Here is a 13780-nt window from a genome sequence, read left to right on the forward strand (position 1 = left end):
ATATTCACATTTAGGTCCTGCCCTGCTTAGCAGAGGTGCTGGACGCCCCTAACCTGAAGGGGAAGAGCTCAAGCTGCAGTAAGGAGCTTTGAGGAGCGATTGAAGGAGCTGGGACTGTTCAGTGTGAGGAGGAGAAGGTGAGGGGAGACTCATCACTCTCTACAGCTCCCTGAAAGGACGTTGTGGAGAGGTTGGTGCTGGTCTCTTCTCCCAGGGAATTAGTGACAGAACAAGAGGGAACGGCTTGAAACTGCAACAGGGGAGGTTCAGACTGGACATGAGGAACAAATGTTTCCTAGAGAGAGTGGTCAGAGAGTGGAATAGGCTGCCCAGGGAGGGGGTGGAGTCCCCATCCCTGGGTGTGTTTAAGGGCCGTTTGGATGAGCTGTGGGGGGATGTGGGGTAGGGGAGAACTTTGTAGAGTCGGGCTGATGGTTGGACTCGATGATCCCGAGGGGCTTTTCAACCTGAATGATTCTGTGATTCTGTATCCACCTCCGAAGGCCAAAACACACAGAAGTTTCTAGCAACCTCACCCGGGACAAAGGCTCCAAGATGTGGCACCAGCGCCCGTGGCGTTGCTACAGGTTTATCCTGACCAAGCTCCCGAGCAGAGCAAATACAGGACTTGGCACCATGGAGGGAGACGGGCCTGAACCCCGTTGTGGTTCAGAGGTGTCCGAGGGGACCCTCTCCCCTTCGCCTTCGCGGCTGGAGGGTGGCTTTCAGGGACATGCGCCCACAGTTCCTTCATTTGAGCTTTCCCCGAACAGGCACGCAGGGGAGCACTGGAAGTTTTGGGAGAAACAGGGCGTTTTGGGAGAAACAGGGCATTTTAGGCTAGACAACTTGCAGCAGCTTCCCAGGCTCCAGAAAGATGGAAGCAAAGTCAAAGCTTCTATTTTATCAACTCTTATTTTATTCATTTATAAATACTGTTGTGTTTACAAGCATCATAGATGTGAATATTATTCCCAAACTTTCAAACACATAATACTTATAATACTATATAACAACAACCAGTAAAACAAATCATTCATCTCAGGGTTTGAAAGGCCACTCAAAAGTTGCATAAAAATACATTCTCTCCCCATCTCGTAAGCTAGTCCTGCTTCTCCAAGGAGTTTATTTACAAAGAGCCATCATCAAACTCGCAGCCACAATAGGCGGGTTCACCCCAAGCAATAAAAATGAATTCACCCCAAGCAATTGCTTAGAAAAAAAGCTTGTGTTCTCCAGTGGAGACCACGTCTGGCAAATGCTCTGGTTCAAATAGGGATCAGTTTTAAAAACTGCTTGCTTTGCACTCTGTCCCAAGCGCGGAGTGCAAGGTGTCCTATTCGTTACCTCCTCAGTGCACTGGTTATGTCAGGCATTAAGTGAGACCAAAAAAAATTCATTCTCAAGAATTTGGTTTGCAATTGCATCGTCGTCACGAAATACTCACAGCTTTGGCTAGTCAGAGAGACTAAACTGTTGGTGGGTCCTCTACCCTAGTCAGAGTTCAGGGGGATAATCCAGTGCTAAGCAGAGACTTCATCTAAAGTGGTTTGGCTTTGCAAGGTGCCACGCAGAGGAACGAAGCCTTCCGCACCCTTTGCATACTGTTCCTTAGGATAAAACACGAGTGTCCTGGTAGGAAGGGGCAAAACGTCAGTGCAGGATGGATTTGTCAGATTGGGTTGAACCCTCTCCCTAAAACAGATACCAGGCTTCTTCACGCTGCCAGGAACCTGCCTCGTGAGAAGAACAGGATCGTTAGTCTGAAACGGCACGGCCTGAGGCACGCGCATCGGCACGCCAGCGCTGCGCCAGCCACCAGCAGCCCCAGCGGGTGAGTATCTTCTTCTCCACGTGGCACAGAAGGGACTGGACTCCTGTTTGGAGCTGAGAGAGCCCAAGTCTGAAGCGAGGAGTGGGTCACCAAGAGAAAAAACATCAAGAACGGCAGAAGTACTCACATAAAGAGTGCACCAAGTGGGAACGGCGTGCAGAAAAAGCATTGACCGGATCTCAAGACTTAAAGCTGTTAAATATAGCAGGGTTAAAATAAAGTAATATAAAAAGGATGCCTGGCTTAGGCAGTGCTCTGCAGAAACCCTGATGCCATTACCAGCTTTGGTCTCTTCCTCCCCAAAGCACAGCAGCAGAGGAAGGGTCTCAGTGTACCAGGAGAAACGGCATCTCATGCCGTGCACAAACAGCTCCACGGGCTGAAGAGTGGTGGAAGAGGAACCTCTGTTCAGAGCTGCCTGGGGAAAAACCAGCAGCTCTGAGAAGAGCTGGAGAGGTGGAAAGAGGCAGGACAGGGAGGGGAAGGGGAAAAATGGAGAATTAGAAAAAACCAAAAACCCTAAGAAAAAAACCCAAGGGAGAGGAAAATAAACACACTTTCTGAAGCAATAACCAGCAAAAGGTTCCAAAAAGCCCAGGATTGACTGATAGAGATAAATTTTACCCTGTTGAGCAAGCTCAAGAATTATGCTCATGTTCAAGTATCTCATCTATCTCTTTCATAGCGGAAATAGTCCCACCAGCCTGGCGGGAGCCGTGAGCCCACAGTCAGCAGAGGTGCCTGGGAACCTAGGCAGGACTTCTTCATGGCAACCTCCAGTTCAAGGACTGAGACTGCAACTCTCAGCCAGATGGCGCAGGGAAATCAAAGGACAAAAGAAATGAAAGGATGAATATGGAAGGATGTAGATGGGAAAGTGGTTTGGGTACAGCAGGAAGTGTCTGAGAGGGAAGATATCGTTTGAGAGGAGTCTGTTAAGGGGAAGCTCAAGAGATCTGATGACAGGTTACTGCTGCTATCATCAAAATCACGCAGCACACAGAGGAGCCACTGTCTAAATGCCCATAGAGAGAACAATTCCAAACTATTCTAAGTATGCATAACATTAAAGAGGGGTTTTTTTGAGGTTTCCTTCAAGGTCAAGGCTTATTGCAAGCTTTCGACAGATTAAAAACTGTATCCTAGTGATACAGTTACCAGCACGCCCAAGGGTAGCTCCTTGTCCCTCCGACACCTTCCCAAGGCACGCGGGGGGACAAGAGGTCGCTGCTTCACGCTCCTCTGCCTTGAAACCCAGCTGTGCCAAGCTGCTTCGCCACCAGATGGGTGGGTGGGAATGGACTCTGCCATTCCCTCCCTCTACCAACAAACCAGTGCTGCCGTTCACCTGGTCAGCCTCCAGCTGCAAATCAAGGCAAGGTACCTGCAATACCAGACCAGAGTCCTCTACAGGGCTCTGCCTTCGTGAACGTCGCAGGAAAACGTCCCAGACAGCTGTTAGGACAGAGAGGCTGGTTTCTGGTGTGGGCACAGCTCCCTGCAAGGTGATTCACGCTCACATGCACGTGAAAGCAGCAGAGGATCTCTAAGGGTTCAAACTTGTCCTTCAGAAAGCTTGGCAAGTGTCTGTGATACATCCTATCCAGAGGAGCAAGAGTCCAGATGCAATTAGCAGATGGTACTAACGGAGACAGGAGCCCTGCAAGGATACAGTGTGATACCCAATCACCCAGGCTGCGGAGGAAAGGCAGGGTGAGGGGTAAGGGACCTGATGCTGGGAGTCAGCGCTGATGCTACTGAACAGATTTAAAATCTTGTATTAAGTAAAAGACTCAGTCTACTGGGGCAAAAGGAGAAGAAGGTCTCTGTGCAAAGGCAGCTGTCATCAGCCTGTTACAGAAATCAGCCCTGGTGGCTTTCACAGCATCACATTTCAACCAGAGTCCCACATCTGGGGTGGGTTGATGTGCATCCTCAGAGTCCCAGCCCACGTTCACATTTCCCACCTCTAAAGGGCTTGGATGTGCTGGATTAGTTCTTTAGGTGTCACTTTTTAAAGTAGGAGCTACCTACTCCAGATCGGAGTCCAACACCAAATACTGGGCTTCTGGAAGAAGTCGTTTTGGCAGCTCAAACCCAGTCCTCACGTTTCTCTTCTCCCTTGAATACAATGTCCGAGATACCACAACATGCTTAAATTAAAAATAATAAAATGGCAGGGGTGTGTGTTGTGGGGGAAATAAGGGCAGAAAGGGAATGTACAGCAAAGGGCAGGGCAAGGCAGGTGTGACAGATTGATCCCATGGCTGAAATGCTTGCTGTACTCGACAGGAGGAACAGAGAGGGGTAGGGCTTGGTGGCGGGGTTGGCAGCTTGTGTAGGGCACCCCTCTTTGTCCTGCCTTTGCTCAGGCTTCCTATTTGGAGAGCTTGCTGATGACACGAATGAGGGCTCCGTTCTCGTCCTTCAGCCTTTGGTTGTCCGACTTCAGCTCTGTCAAAATCTGCAGAGAGACAAAGACAAGGTGGGATTACAGCTCAGCACTGCCGGCTGGGCAAGCCCTACGGCTCAGAGGGAACAGCAGGGATGGCGCACCCCTTCCAGCCAGCACACTTCTAATGTTGGTATTTTCTCCATAACGTCTCCAGGATTTTTACAAACTGGCTGTCAGGTGTGGAGGGGTTGAGAGGAGACGTGAGCACAGCAGAGCCAGGGTGCCCCTAGAGCTGGGAAAGCCCGTGGTGAGAAGCGTTGCCACAGCCCTAGCGCTAAGTCAGGACCAGGCTGGGAGGGCAGGAACCATTTCTGAGCTGTTTCATCCCAAACTTGTTCCCAGGGGGTGTACAGGGCTCAGCAGAAAACGATAAAGCCGTTTTTCCTGATTTGTTTGTTCAATTTTGTTAGGACTAGAGGGGAAAACAAAGGTTTGAAATCCTAACTCAGGACTGGACCAAGCCTGGCTTGCAAAACCTCTTTAGAATAAACCCAAATCTCTTTGGGATCTCAGAGATGTTTAATGCAACGTGCACGCCACGGCCAGAGGACTGGTAGAACATACGGACACTGGAGATAGTTCCCTGGTGCTCAATTTTGAACGCTGAAGCTCAACCAACCAAGGGCCGCAACACAGAAAAAAGCCAGAGAGCTTTCAGTTGGAAATAGAGAAAGAAATAGCTTTGACAAGCCCTTTGCAGCATTCCTCACTGGCAAAACCCCCTCCCGACTCTCCTTGCTCCCCACCCTGCAGGCAGGTGACCTTCAGGGGACTGTCCCCGGCTGCTCAGGGACTGGGAGACCCCACGCTCCCGACTCGGGGTGTGACACAGAGGGTGTAACGCACCCCACGGGTGCCAGCAGCCCTGAGGGCGACAGCCTGAGCCTGCTGGAACAAGCCAGGGTGGAGCAGGGTCACACGAATGGCACCGGTATGAGCTCAGCGATGACTTCTCTCTGCCAAGGTGGATCTTTCAGGAATTCCCCCAGATTCAAAATCCCCACTGAACCTCCTCCTTCCTCCTGTGCTGGAGTTTCAGCTCTGACCACAACCTCCTGCCCAATCCTCTCACCTGCAGCCCCTCCGTGCCCACCGGCGCTGAGCAGAGGCTGCTCCCGGGGCAGAGCCCAGCTCCCACCGCTCCTGCTGCAGCGACTCCCTCCTCTCGCAGCCAGGCCAAGCCCTGCCTGGCCCCAGCGCGCCCAACCCCGTCCCCGCTGGTGCTGGATGCTCCAGACGGGAGGTTTTGCAGGAGAGAGAGGAGGGGGAAAGCGGAGCATGGTGGGATACTGGGGAGAGGGGAAACTGTGTGACGGGCTGGCCAGAGCTTCAGCTGGGGATGCTTAAAGTGTCTCGCTGGGCGCAGCGGTGGTGTGACAGGCACATCTCCAGGACAGGCTGTCACAACAGCAGTGATGACTCCCTATGCAATTTCCTGTGGCCAAATGAGAGGCATCACCCATCACCAAAGCACTCAGGAGCCCAGAGGAGCGGGAAGAGTGCTTGCTGTCTCACTCTGCACCCCTCCATTTCCTCCTGAGCTTCACCTGACACCCACAACACAGCACGGTGCCTTCAGTCAGCGCCCTGTGACAGTTCAACCACCTACTGGGGGCTGCAGATGGACAGTCCCTGTCCTCTACGTCACTGCTTGGGGTGGCCGCGCAGCCTTGAGTGTGTCCATCACTGTAGTAAGGTAGTAATACGAAGTTCTGCCACTTGCTTTGGTAGAGATAATCTGTCAAGAGGTTCCCAGAAGCAACATCAGAGAGCAACCATCCCAGTTCTACAGCTTACTGGAAGCTCTGACGGTGGCTATGCCTTACACACACGCTTCAGTGCAACTTTGGTGATTTATTTGAAAAGGAAGGAGCATATAAGTACATGTAAAGCAAGTGCTTCTTGAAAAGTTTCCCAGCTGTAGTCCCACTCCACCAGTTTCCAGTGCAGCTTTCTGAAAACTAAAAATCAACCTTACAAAATTTCATTCCTCCCAGGTCAAGGGCATTCCTCCCTTTGAAGCAAAGCAGACTCAAGTCAGGTAAAATAAACTGCACGTAAAGCAGGCTGGTAATGCAGGGGCCTGAAAACAGAAGCTTTATAAATGTCTAATTGGAAATGGCAAGGAGGGAAGGAGGGATGCAGCACAGCCTGCAGCAGACGGCAGAGCTGACCATGATGCAGCGTCGGCGTAAAGTGAGTTTTGGGCCAGAGACTGGTCCGAGCAGCGGTACTCTGTATCACCTGTGACACTGGAGAAGGTGGCACTTCAGAAATTACAAGGATTTTGGAAAATGAGATTCTTTGGAAAGCACCACTGCTGCAAGAGCGTGGTAAATCTGTCAGAGTTTAAAACAGCGACATTACTGTATAGCTGTGATGTTTACAGACACTGGTGAGACAAGGTTTACAGGTACCAGCAACATCCCGTGTTAGACCTACTGGAAGAGTTGAAAAAAAATCAGCAGAGCTTGCAGACACACGGCTCTTCTCCAGCTCAGACACCAGCAGTGAATTGCAAACCTGTAAGCAAGCTGGGAAGGATCAGTTCACCCATGTCTCAGCCAGCCTGCACGAGAGACAAGGCACGTCAGAGCAGATGGGTGTTAGCAGGGGGAATTTCCTAGGAGGAGAGAGACCAGTGACTTACAGTTTGTGAAACGTTATTTCTCTGAGTCTGGAAAGTTTTGCTCAATTTTCCCTCTCAGATCTCAAAGCACATTGGGAAGGAGAATGACTTAAAGTCACCGCTTGTGAGAAGGAATGAGTCAGTGACAGGTTCCAGAATACTTTCACAGATTTAAACCAGAAAGATGGTGAGATCATTTAATCTGACCAGCTGCACAATTCAGGCCACATAACACAAAACACCCCCTCTCCTCTCTCAGACCCTGTGATACACGCGTGGTCTTGAACTGAGACTCCTGGAAAGGGGAAGCAACAATTCCCCTGGTTAGTTTGTTTCTACGGTTAATCATCCTTGATATAATTTGTGTGCTAAGAATAGATTTTTTTTTTTATACCTCAGTGTCACTTCCAGCCCACGAGAGCATACTGCTTCTTCCTTTCTTTAAAAAAACAGCTATGTCTGAAGGGATCTGAATACCACTACTAACCTGCAAAAGACAGGTAGCCCTAAGAAAGAAGCATTTACAGCTTTATTTTAGCACCGAACCAATGAAGTAGCAAGAAACGATGTAATTTAACTGCGTGATGTGTGAGGGCAAAGCTTACGGAAGGCTTGTCCTTGGATTTCAAACACTAATTGCTCTGCACTGAATTTAAAACAGAAGATGAAAGAAGAAAGCGCACCTGGCCCAGCTCCTATTGCTTCCCCTGCCTTGTACCCAGACCACAGGAGGCAGAGGGGATGCTGCAGCCTGTGAAAGACTCAAAAATCTGTTTAAAATGAGGGAAGGAGCTTGTTCTCTTTGCTCAAGTGACCAAGAAAACCTGCTGAGGACTGCCCAGTTGTAGGTTTTCTAAAAATCACTTTCGTGTCTAAAATGTGCACTTTTCATAACAACCCTAGAAATTTATTACATTGTTCATTCTGACTTCAGATAATCTTACCTGCTGGGTGCCAGCTTCTCACTGCACTAAGTCCAATTAAAAAAAGAACTGCATAATGAGCAGACACAGCACAAAACACCTATTCTGAGGTAAGGTCGGGGGGAAGGGGCTGCTGGCTAACCTATTGGCACCGACAAGCTCCCCCAAAGCCACTTGCCAGTGTTAAGCCACAGTGAAGCAGCTGATCCATCACTCCTCAGTAGCCACCTCAGTGCCACCCACCCAACTCTACGCCCCCACATCAAGGCAGGAGCCCATCCTGCTGTTCCTCTCCTGGATGACGGGAGACACGGGTCCCATCCACAGGACAAGGCAAGCCCCCGACGTGGTCGGTTAGTAAAACGGCGAGATCAGGATCATCTGCCAAGCAGAGCAAAAGTCAGCAGGACTGAACAGAGCCTCCAGCGAAACCCTGCTTCAGCCGGGCAGTAACACCATGCTTCTGGCTTTTGGAGGATCCTTTGCCACATGCTGCTTTTGAGCCACAAGCTTCATCAGATACCCTCGAGGGCAACGAGGGGAGGGAGAACAGCCCGGCCAAGGGAGCGGAGACCTGCCTGGAAGAGTGGAAGAGGGAGGCGAGATGAGCCGGAGGGAAAGCAGCTACAGCTCCTCTGATTCGGAGGGCTTGGCAGGCAGAGAAAGTCTGGCTACGACCCGGGTCAGAGCCCTGTTTTCAGCCAGCAGTTGCTCATTCATCTGCCTCAGAGTGTGAATCTGTTTGAGCTGGTGGAGATTCTGCAGAGAGTGAGAGGAGTGGACAGAAAAATACAGAGAAAACACCACGAAGACAAAAGGGCACAGAAACGTGAATTTAGTCCACAAGCAGTAAAAGAACAAAAGAGAATAAAAGAAAAATTAGTAGCGGTGAGTGCTGGATGGGCAGCAGCTCAGGTGCATACGGGGAAAGCCTTACAACACACTAAAGATGTTTTGGGAACCACCCCTTTCCTCGGGGGCCCCCAAAGCCTTTAAAAAGGTCAAATAAAGGGATTTCCCACCACAAAGCAAGACAGTCTCTTGCAGGTTATATTCTACTTTACCCAGGCAGCGAGCTCCAGCAGCACACAGCCCCTGGACTTAGGAACTACTGTGAGAACTACCACCGTTCACTTACCACCTACGCAGGCTTTGAAAACACTGCTGGCAACTGAGAATTTCTTTAAAATTCCTTTTCTTTGTGTATCTCTAAAAGCTAAAGCAGTCTTATGTTGCAAAGAGTGATCAGAGCTTCCTGGGAGATTTTGAAGACATAGACTGAAGCACCTGAAAGCGTCACTGTCCTACAGCAGACCACGGAGACACGTACCACGTCTGCTCATGTCCCTCGTCCCCGTGGCACCTGAATGACGGGTCTTGATTCCGCTCAGGCTTCAGTCCTGCCAGAAGGTCTGGGGCATGTGCGTGGGTTTGTCATCCCTGCCCAGATTCAACTCTTCTCTGTCACGGGGCTCAATTTATCTCTGATCTCCAGAGGTGAAAAGTCAGAACCTTAAACTGCTCATTTCAACCAGAGGAGTTTGAATGACACTGCTTACACAGGAGGCACGTGAAAACGTGGCATTCTTGGTTATAAAAGAAATGAGTGGGCAAGGGACAGTGTAGAAATCAAGCCCCCAAACTGTGGCTAGCACAGGTATAGCAGCAACGGGGAGATACAGAACATAGAAGCAATGATGAAGACAAAATGGGAAAACGGTAAAAGCCAGGCAGACATCACCAGTCCCACAAGGATGACATCTTCCCCATGATGCTAAAGCGAAACCAGGTGCTGGACATTTACACCAAGCGTGGGTGCCAGGACATGCTGAGGGCTGCAGAGCTGCTTTCTGAGCAGCGTCCTGTCCCTCCTTCCTCCCGACAGCTCGTCGGGCAGCGGGGCCACGTGAACAAGAAACCTTCTTCCATGGTGGAGGGAGCACAGACGCTGGGAGGGGAAAGGCAGGAAGAGAAACATCTGCGAGAAAAGTCGTTTTAAGTTCAAGTGAACAAACTGCAGCCCAGAACCAACGTGCTGCTCCCTGCGTCCTCTTACTTGTGAGCGTGCAATGGCAGGGAGGAGAGAGGGAAGGGGATTCATTTCTGCCATTTAATTAGCAGAAAGCATTCAAAGGGAGGTCACTGTCTGTCCTTAACCAGAAGCAGCGTGGGCAAATCTACTGCCATACAAAGAACTTGCATGAACTTCCAGCCAAGTCGCGTGACATGGAGCTGGCTGCAGTTGGCAAGGAACCTGCTGCTTTCTTTTCTACAAAACTACTATATTCAGTGGTTAAATGGCTCACTAATTCATGGTTTACAGAATCTAGCTTCTCTTTTTTCAAATTTATGTTTGTTTGTGTTGATGCCCTTTGCCTTTTGTCCAATGGCTCATTCCTGTATAAAAGAGAGGTGCTTTGTGTAGCCCCCATCCACCGGCTCGATTCTTAGCTACTCAAAAGCACTACCTCTGCTCTCCATTAAGGAATCAAGATACCTCATCCAAAAGCCTTGCAAAACCAACGGAAGCAAGGCAGGTGAGAGCAGGGAGCCAGCAAAGGATGGGGTTTGAGCCCCCCGAGGGCATCCAACTGACAAAACAGCTCCCACTACTCGGACTACGTCAACGCAGTTCTGACACTGGATAAATCAACAGGTCCTGAGACTGCCACGGCAATAAACTGCAGGAGAGTGTCAGGGACATCTCGGCAGTGAGATCCCCTCTCGCCAAATCTCCGCCATCTATCCATCACGTAACCTGCCCGAGGTGTGCCAGCTGCCCCTGTGCTCGGTGAGGACACAGACACATCACATGTCTGTCCTGGGATAAATCACACCCAGGAGCCACCGGAGGATGGTTCATACTGGAAGAGACATTTCTTTTGGTGGTACCATGGAGAATAAACATCCTCTGTTTTATCACAGGGAGCACAGCCGGGCATCCGACTGGCAGAAAACATCAAACATATGTAAAACGGGGCGCCATGCTACGCGAGATGGAGAGGATTGTGACTGTTTTGGAGACCACCTTTATTCTTCCACACCAATATTGCCGAAGCCTCAGCATGGCACGATCAGATGCAGCTCAGCCTCAGCACGCTGCCACAGACGATAAAAAGGATCACTTATGTAAAAATGTGTGTGTGCTGCAGGTAGGACAGCCTTCTATTTATCCAAGAAACCCAGGAAAAGCTGGAAAGCTGGGACTGAAGCCAAAGGCAAAGACCAGAATCTGGACAATACTGCTGTGATTGCTTATCACTCTGCTTGATACCGGCTTACCGAAAGCAGGTTTCTCAGTTCAGCTGTACCTGCCTTCAATTAAGGGATTTTGCGCCTGCAACACTAGGGGAAATAAAAATGCCCAAAGCATGCACAATGTACAAAGCCAGGAGGTGCAGTGCTGCTACAGAATAAAGAAGCTTCTGTGACCTTCAAGAAAAATTGCTGGGTTAAGTTGGGACCTCAGGCACTTGGCATTGAATTCAGTTCAGTGCAAATGCTAATTTTCTTTCTTCTTCCTCAGCCAAGTTGCTGTATCTCCAGTCAAATTCTGCAGTCACTTCGGAAAATGCTGCACTGCTCTGTCACCTTCATAAGAGCAGGTCTGCAGGAGCAGCTCTGGCACCAAGGAGTTCTTGAGATTGCTGAGTTTGTCCCACTCTTCTCCATTTCTTGATTGCTTCATTAGCAGGGGTTAAACTCATGAAAGGAACAAAGCTCATTACTTCAAGCATAGCCTGAAGTACAAAGCGTTGCTGTCCCAGAAACCCAGGACCATTCCGTGACCACTGCTGCGCCTCCTCTTCCTAAGAAGTCTGCTGCAAGAAGAGGAAAGCCCTGGCCAGGACATCTCATGCACAGAACTGACACAGACACCCCAGGATCCAAAAGCTGGATTTGAGTCTGTTGGACTGGTTCAATTCAAAGACCAGTGGGAAGAATCCCCACAACCACAGTATTACCTGAGACCTAATAACCTGGCATGTTTGGTTGCTTCCCCTTGTGCTCTCCATGTTAAAGGAAACTGGTGGAAACTGGTGGATTTGCTTAAGTCGCTTATTCCTTCTGATTGTGCTCGACAGCTATTCAGCTTGTGCAAAGAGCAGGAATGAAAGTCTAACCAGAATTAATAGATTTGTTTTCCTGGCTCAACCTCCACACTAGGGATTAACATAGATGCTCTGAAGAGGTTATCTCATGCTAGACAAACACAACTGGGCCGACTCTCCTTGCTTTAAGGCACAGTGGAAGTGGACAGGGAAGTCTGCTTTCCTTATGGACATGTCCAGTTCAACCTTTTTCCTTCACAGATTTTATGCTCCTTTTTACTGAGTGGCTGTCAAAAAGCACGTCACAGTGCACTCAGGTACTCACCACATACTTGAGTTTTTGCAAAATCTAGTGGAAACATAGTTGCACCTTAGAAAAGATATTTTCAAATTTCATGTCTATTTATTCTACTAAAAAAAAGGCCACTTTGGTTCAATGCAGCAAGGACACAGCAAGAGAGCAAAGAGTAAGTACCACTCTCGAGGACCTAATAGCTCATTTTCAGTAACAAGCACAGGCTCCTTTAGCTCACGTCTCCAGCACATCTCTCAGAGCAATATAAGAACATGTCAAACTTCTAGCAGTGTTTCTTCTTTAGCACCATCTTGGCTTCCCTCAGTTTGCAGCTCCGGACCAGCTGAACCAGAGGCGCTTTTGGCTGCGTCCAACAGTTCCTACAGGCACCTTCTTTCATTAATTGCTTTCCGAACCAATATAAATGTTTCAAAACTGACAGGCCACTAGAGGACACCAATTTGTCTTTTTACTCCATGGACTGAGCTGGTTTGCAGAGTGATCTGCGTAGCTGAAGAAACAACACAAACTGCTACTCTCTGCATTTTCTCTGGAAGGCCATATTTCTGTAATTACAGGAAGGTCTCTCTGGAGTTAAAGGTTGTTACCTGGTTCAGTGAACAAAGAATTTGGAATTTAGACATATTCAGTCTCCCTCCCCTTGTGGCTAGCCATCCACATCTCCTCTGTGAGAGAACAAAAGAGCCTTTACAGTGCGACCACCAAATCATTCGGCTACTTATTGCAGTAGAAGATGCAGCACAAGCCAATGGGTCCTTTCAAAGACGTATGCTGGGTAAATATTTGAAGCTTCAAATAGAAACATAAAGTTGGAACCTCCTCCAGGGTGGCAGGAAATCGTTTCTATCCATGCACCGTGTCGGGAGAGCTCTCAGATGGAGTCCTTCCTTCTTGAAGTAGCTTGGTCCCACCTGGGTCATGCTCAAAGGGAGTGAAAGCGCAGGACACAGAGCAAAGGGGGCGTTCTGGGAATACAAGCATTAAAATATAGCGTAAAATGATGTAACGCTGCAAAATCAGTGTGAGGTTTAGGCGTACTTAGACAGCAAAACGCACTGCTTCCTGCTCTGCAGTGCTCCCCGCCAGCCCCATGCTCGCAGGGCATCCGAGCCACGGCAGGAGAACCATCCTTCGAAGCAACGCCACGAGAGAGAGAACGTGAGGGAGCAGTCGGTGGCGGATGTCTCGTGCCAGTAAGCCATGCTGCACATTTCATCAGGAAGCAAATTCCTCGTTGCTGAAATCTATTCCAGGCTGACTTACTGACACAGCCTTCCAGTAACATGCTTTAGGAAGGGAGAACAGAAATACAATCACTCTGTGTTTTTTGCTGGCCAGTGTGCGTGATCTCAAAAGCCAGCTTTGTCTTCTTACCCATCTGGAGAGAACCACAACGGCTTAACTTGGGCTGCAGACTATTCAGAGCACAGAGGATCAGCACACTGAAACTCATCGATGCCACAAAAGGTTAGTTTTGGAAAGCATTTAAGGAGAACAGCTTTCACAGTTCTTCGAACAAACAGCATAACAAATTAAACATATGGTGCAATCAGATGAATGATAATAGGACG

General features: G+C 49.3%; 1 protein-coding gene across 8 annotated transcripts in view; it reads right to left on the reverse strand.

Moving 5' to 3' along the window:
- Nucleotides 1-896: 896 nt before the first annotated feature.
- Nucleotides 897-13780, reverse strand: part of PPP1R12B (protein phosphatase 1 regulatory subunit 12B) — a 127429-nt gene continuing 114545 nt past the window's right edge. For 3 of the 8 annotated variants that reach the window (XM_074849964.1, XM_074849960.1, XM_074849966.1), the window contains one exon: nt 897-4298. In XM_074849964.1, the coding sequence (XP_074706065.1) occupies nt 4212-4298 (87 nt within the window). In that variant the 3' untranslated portion in view covers nt 897-4211. The other 5 variants (XM_074849965.1, XM_074849963.1, XM_074849959.1 and 2 more) reach the window with 3 other exon arrangements.

The sequence above is a fragment of the Strix aluco genome, chromosome 25, assembly GCF_031877795.1.
Source record: "Strix aluco isolate bStrAlu1 chromosome 25, bStrAlu1.hap1, whole genome shotgun sequence".
In the NCBI taxonomy this organism is placed as follows: domain Eukaryota; kingdom Metazoa; phylum Chordata; class Aves; order Strigiformes; family Strigidae; genus Strix; species Strix aluco.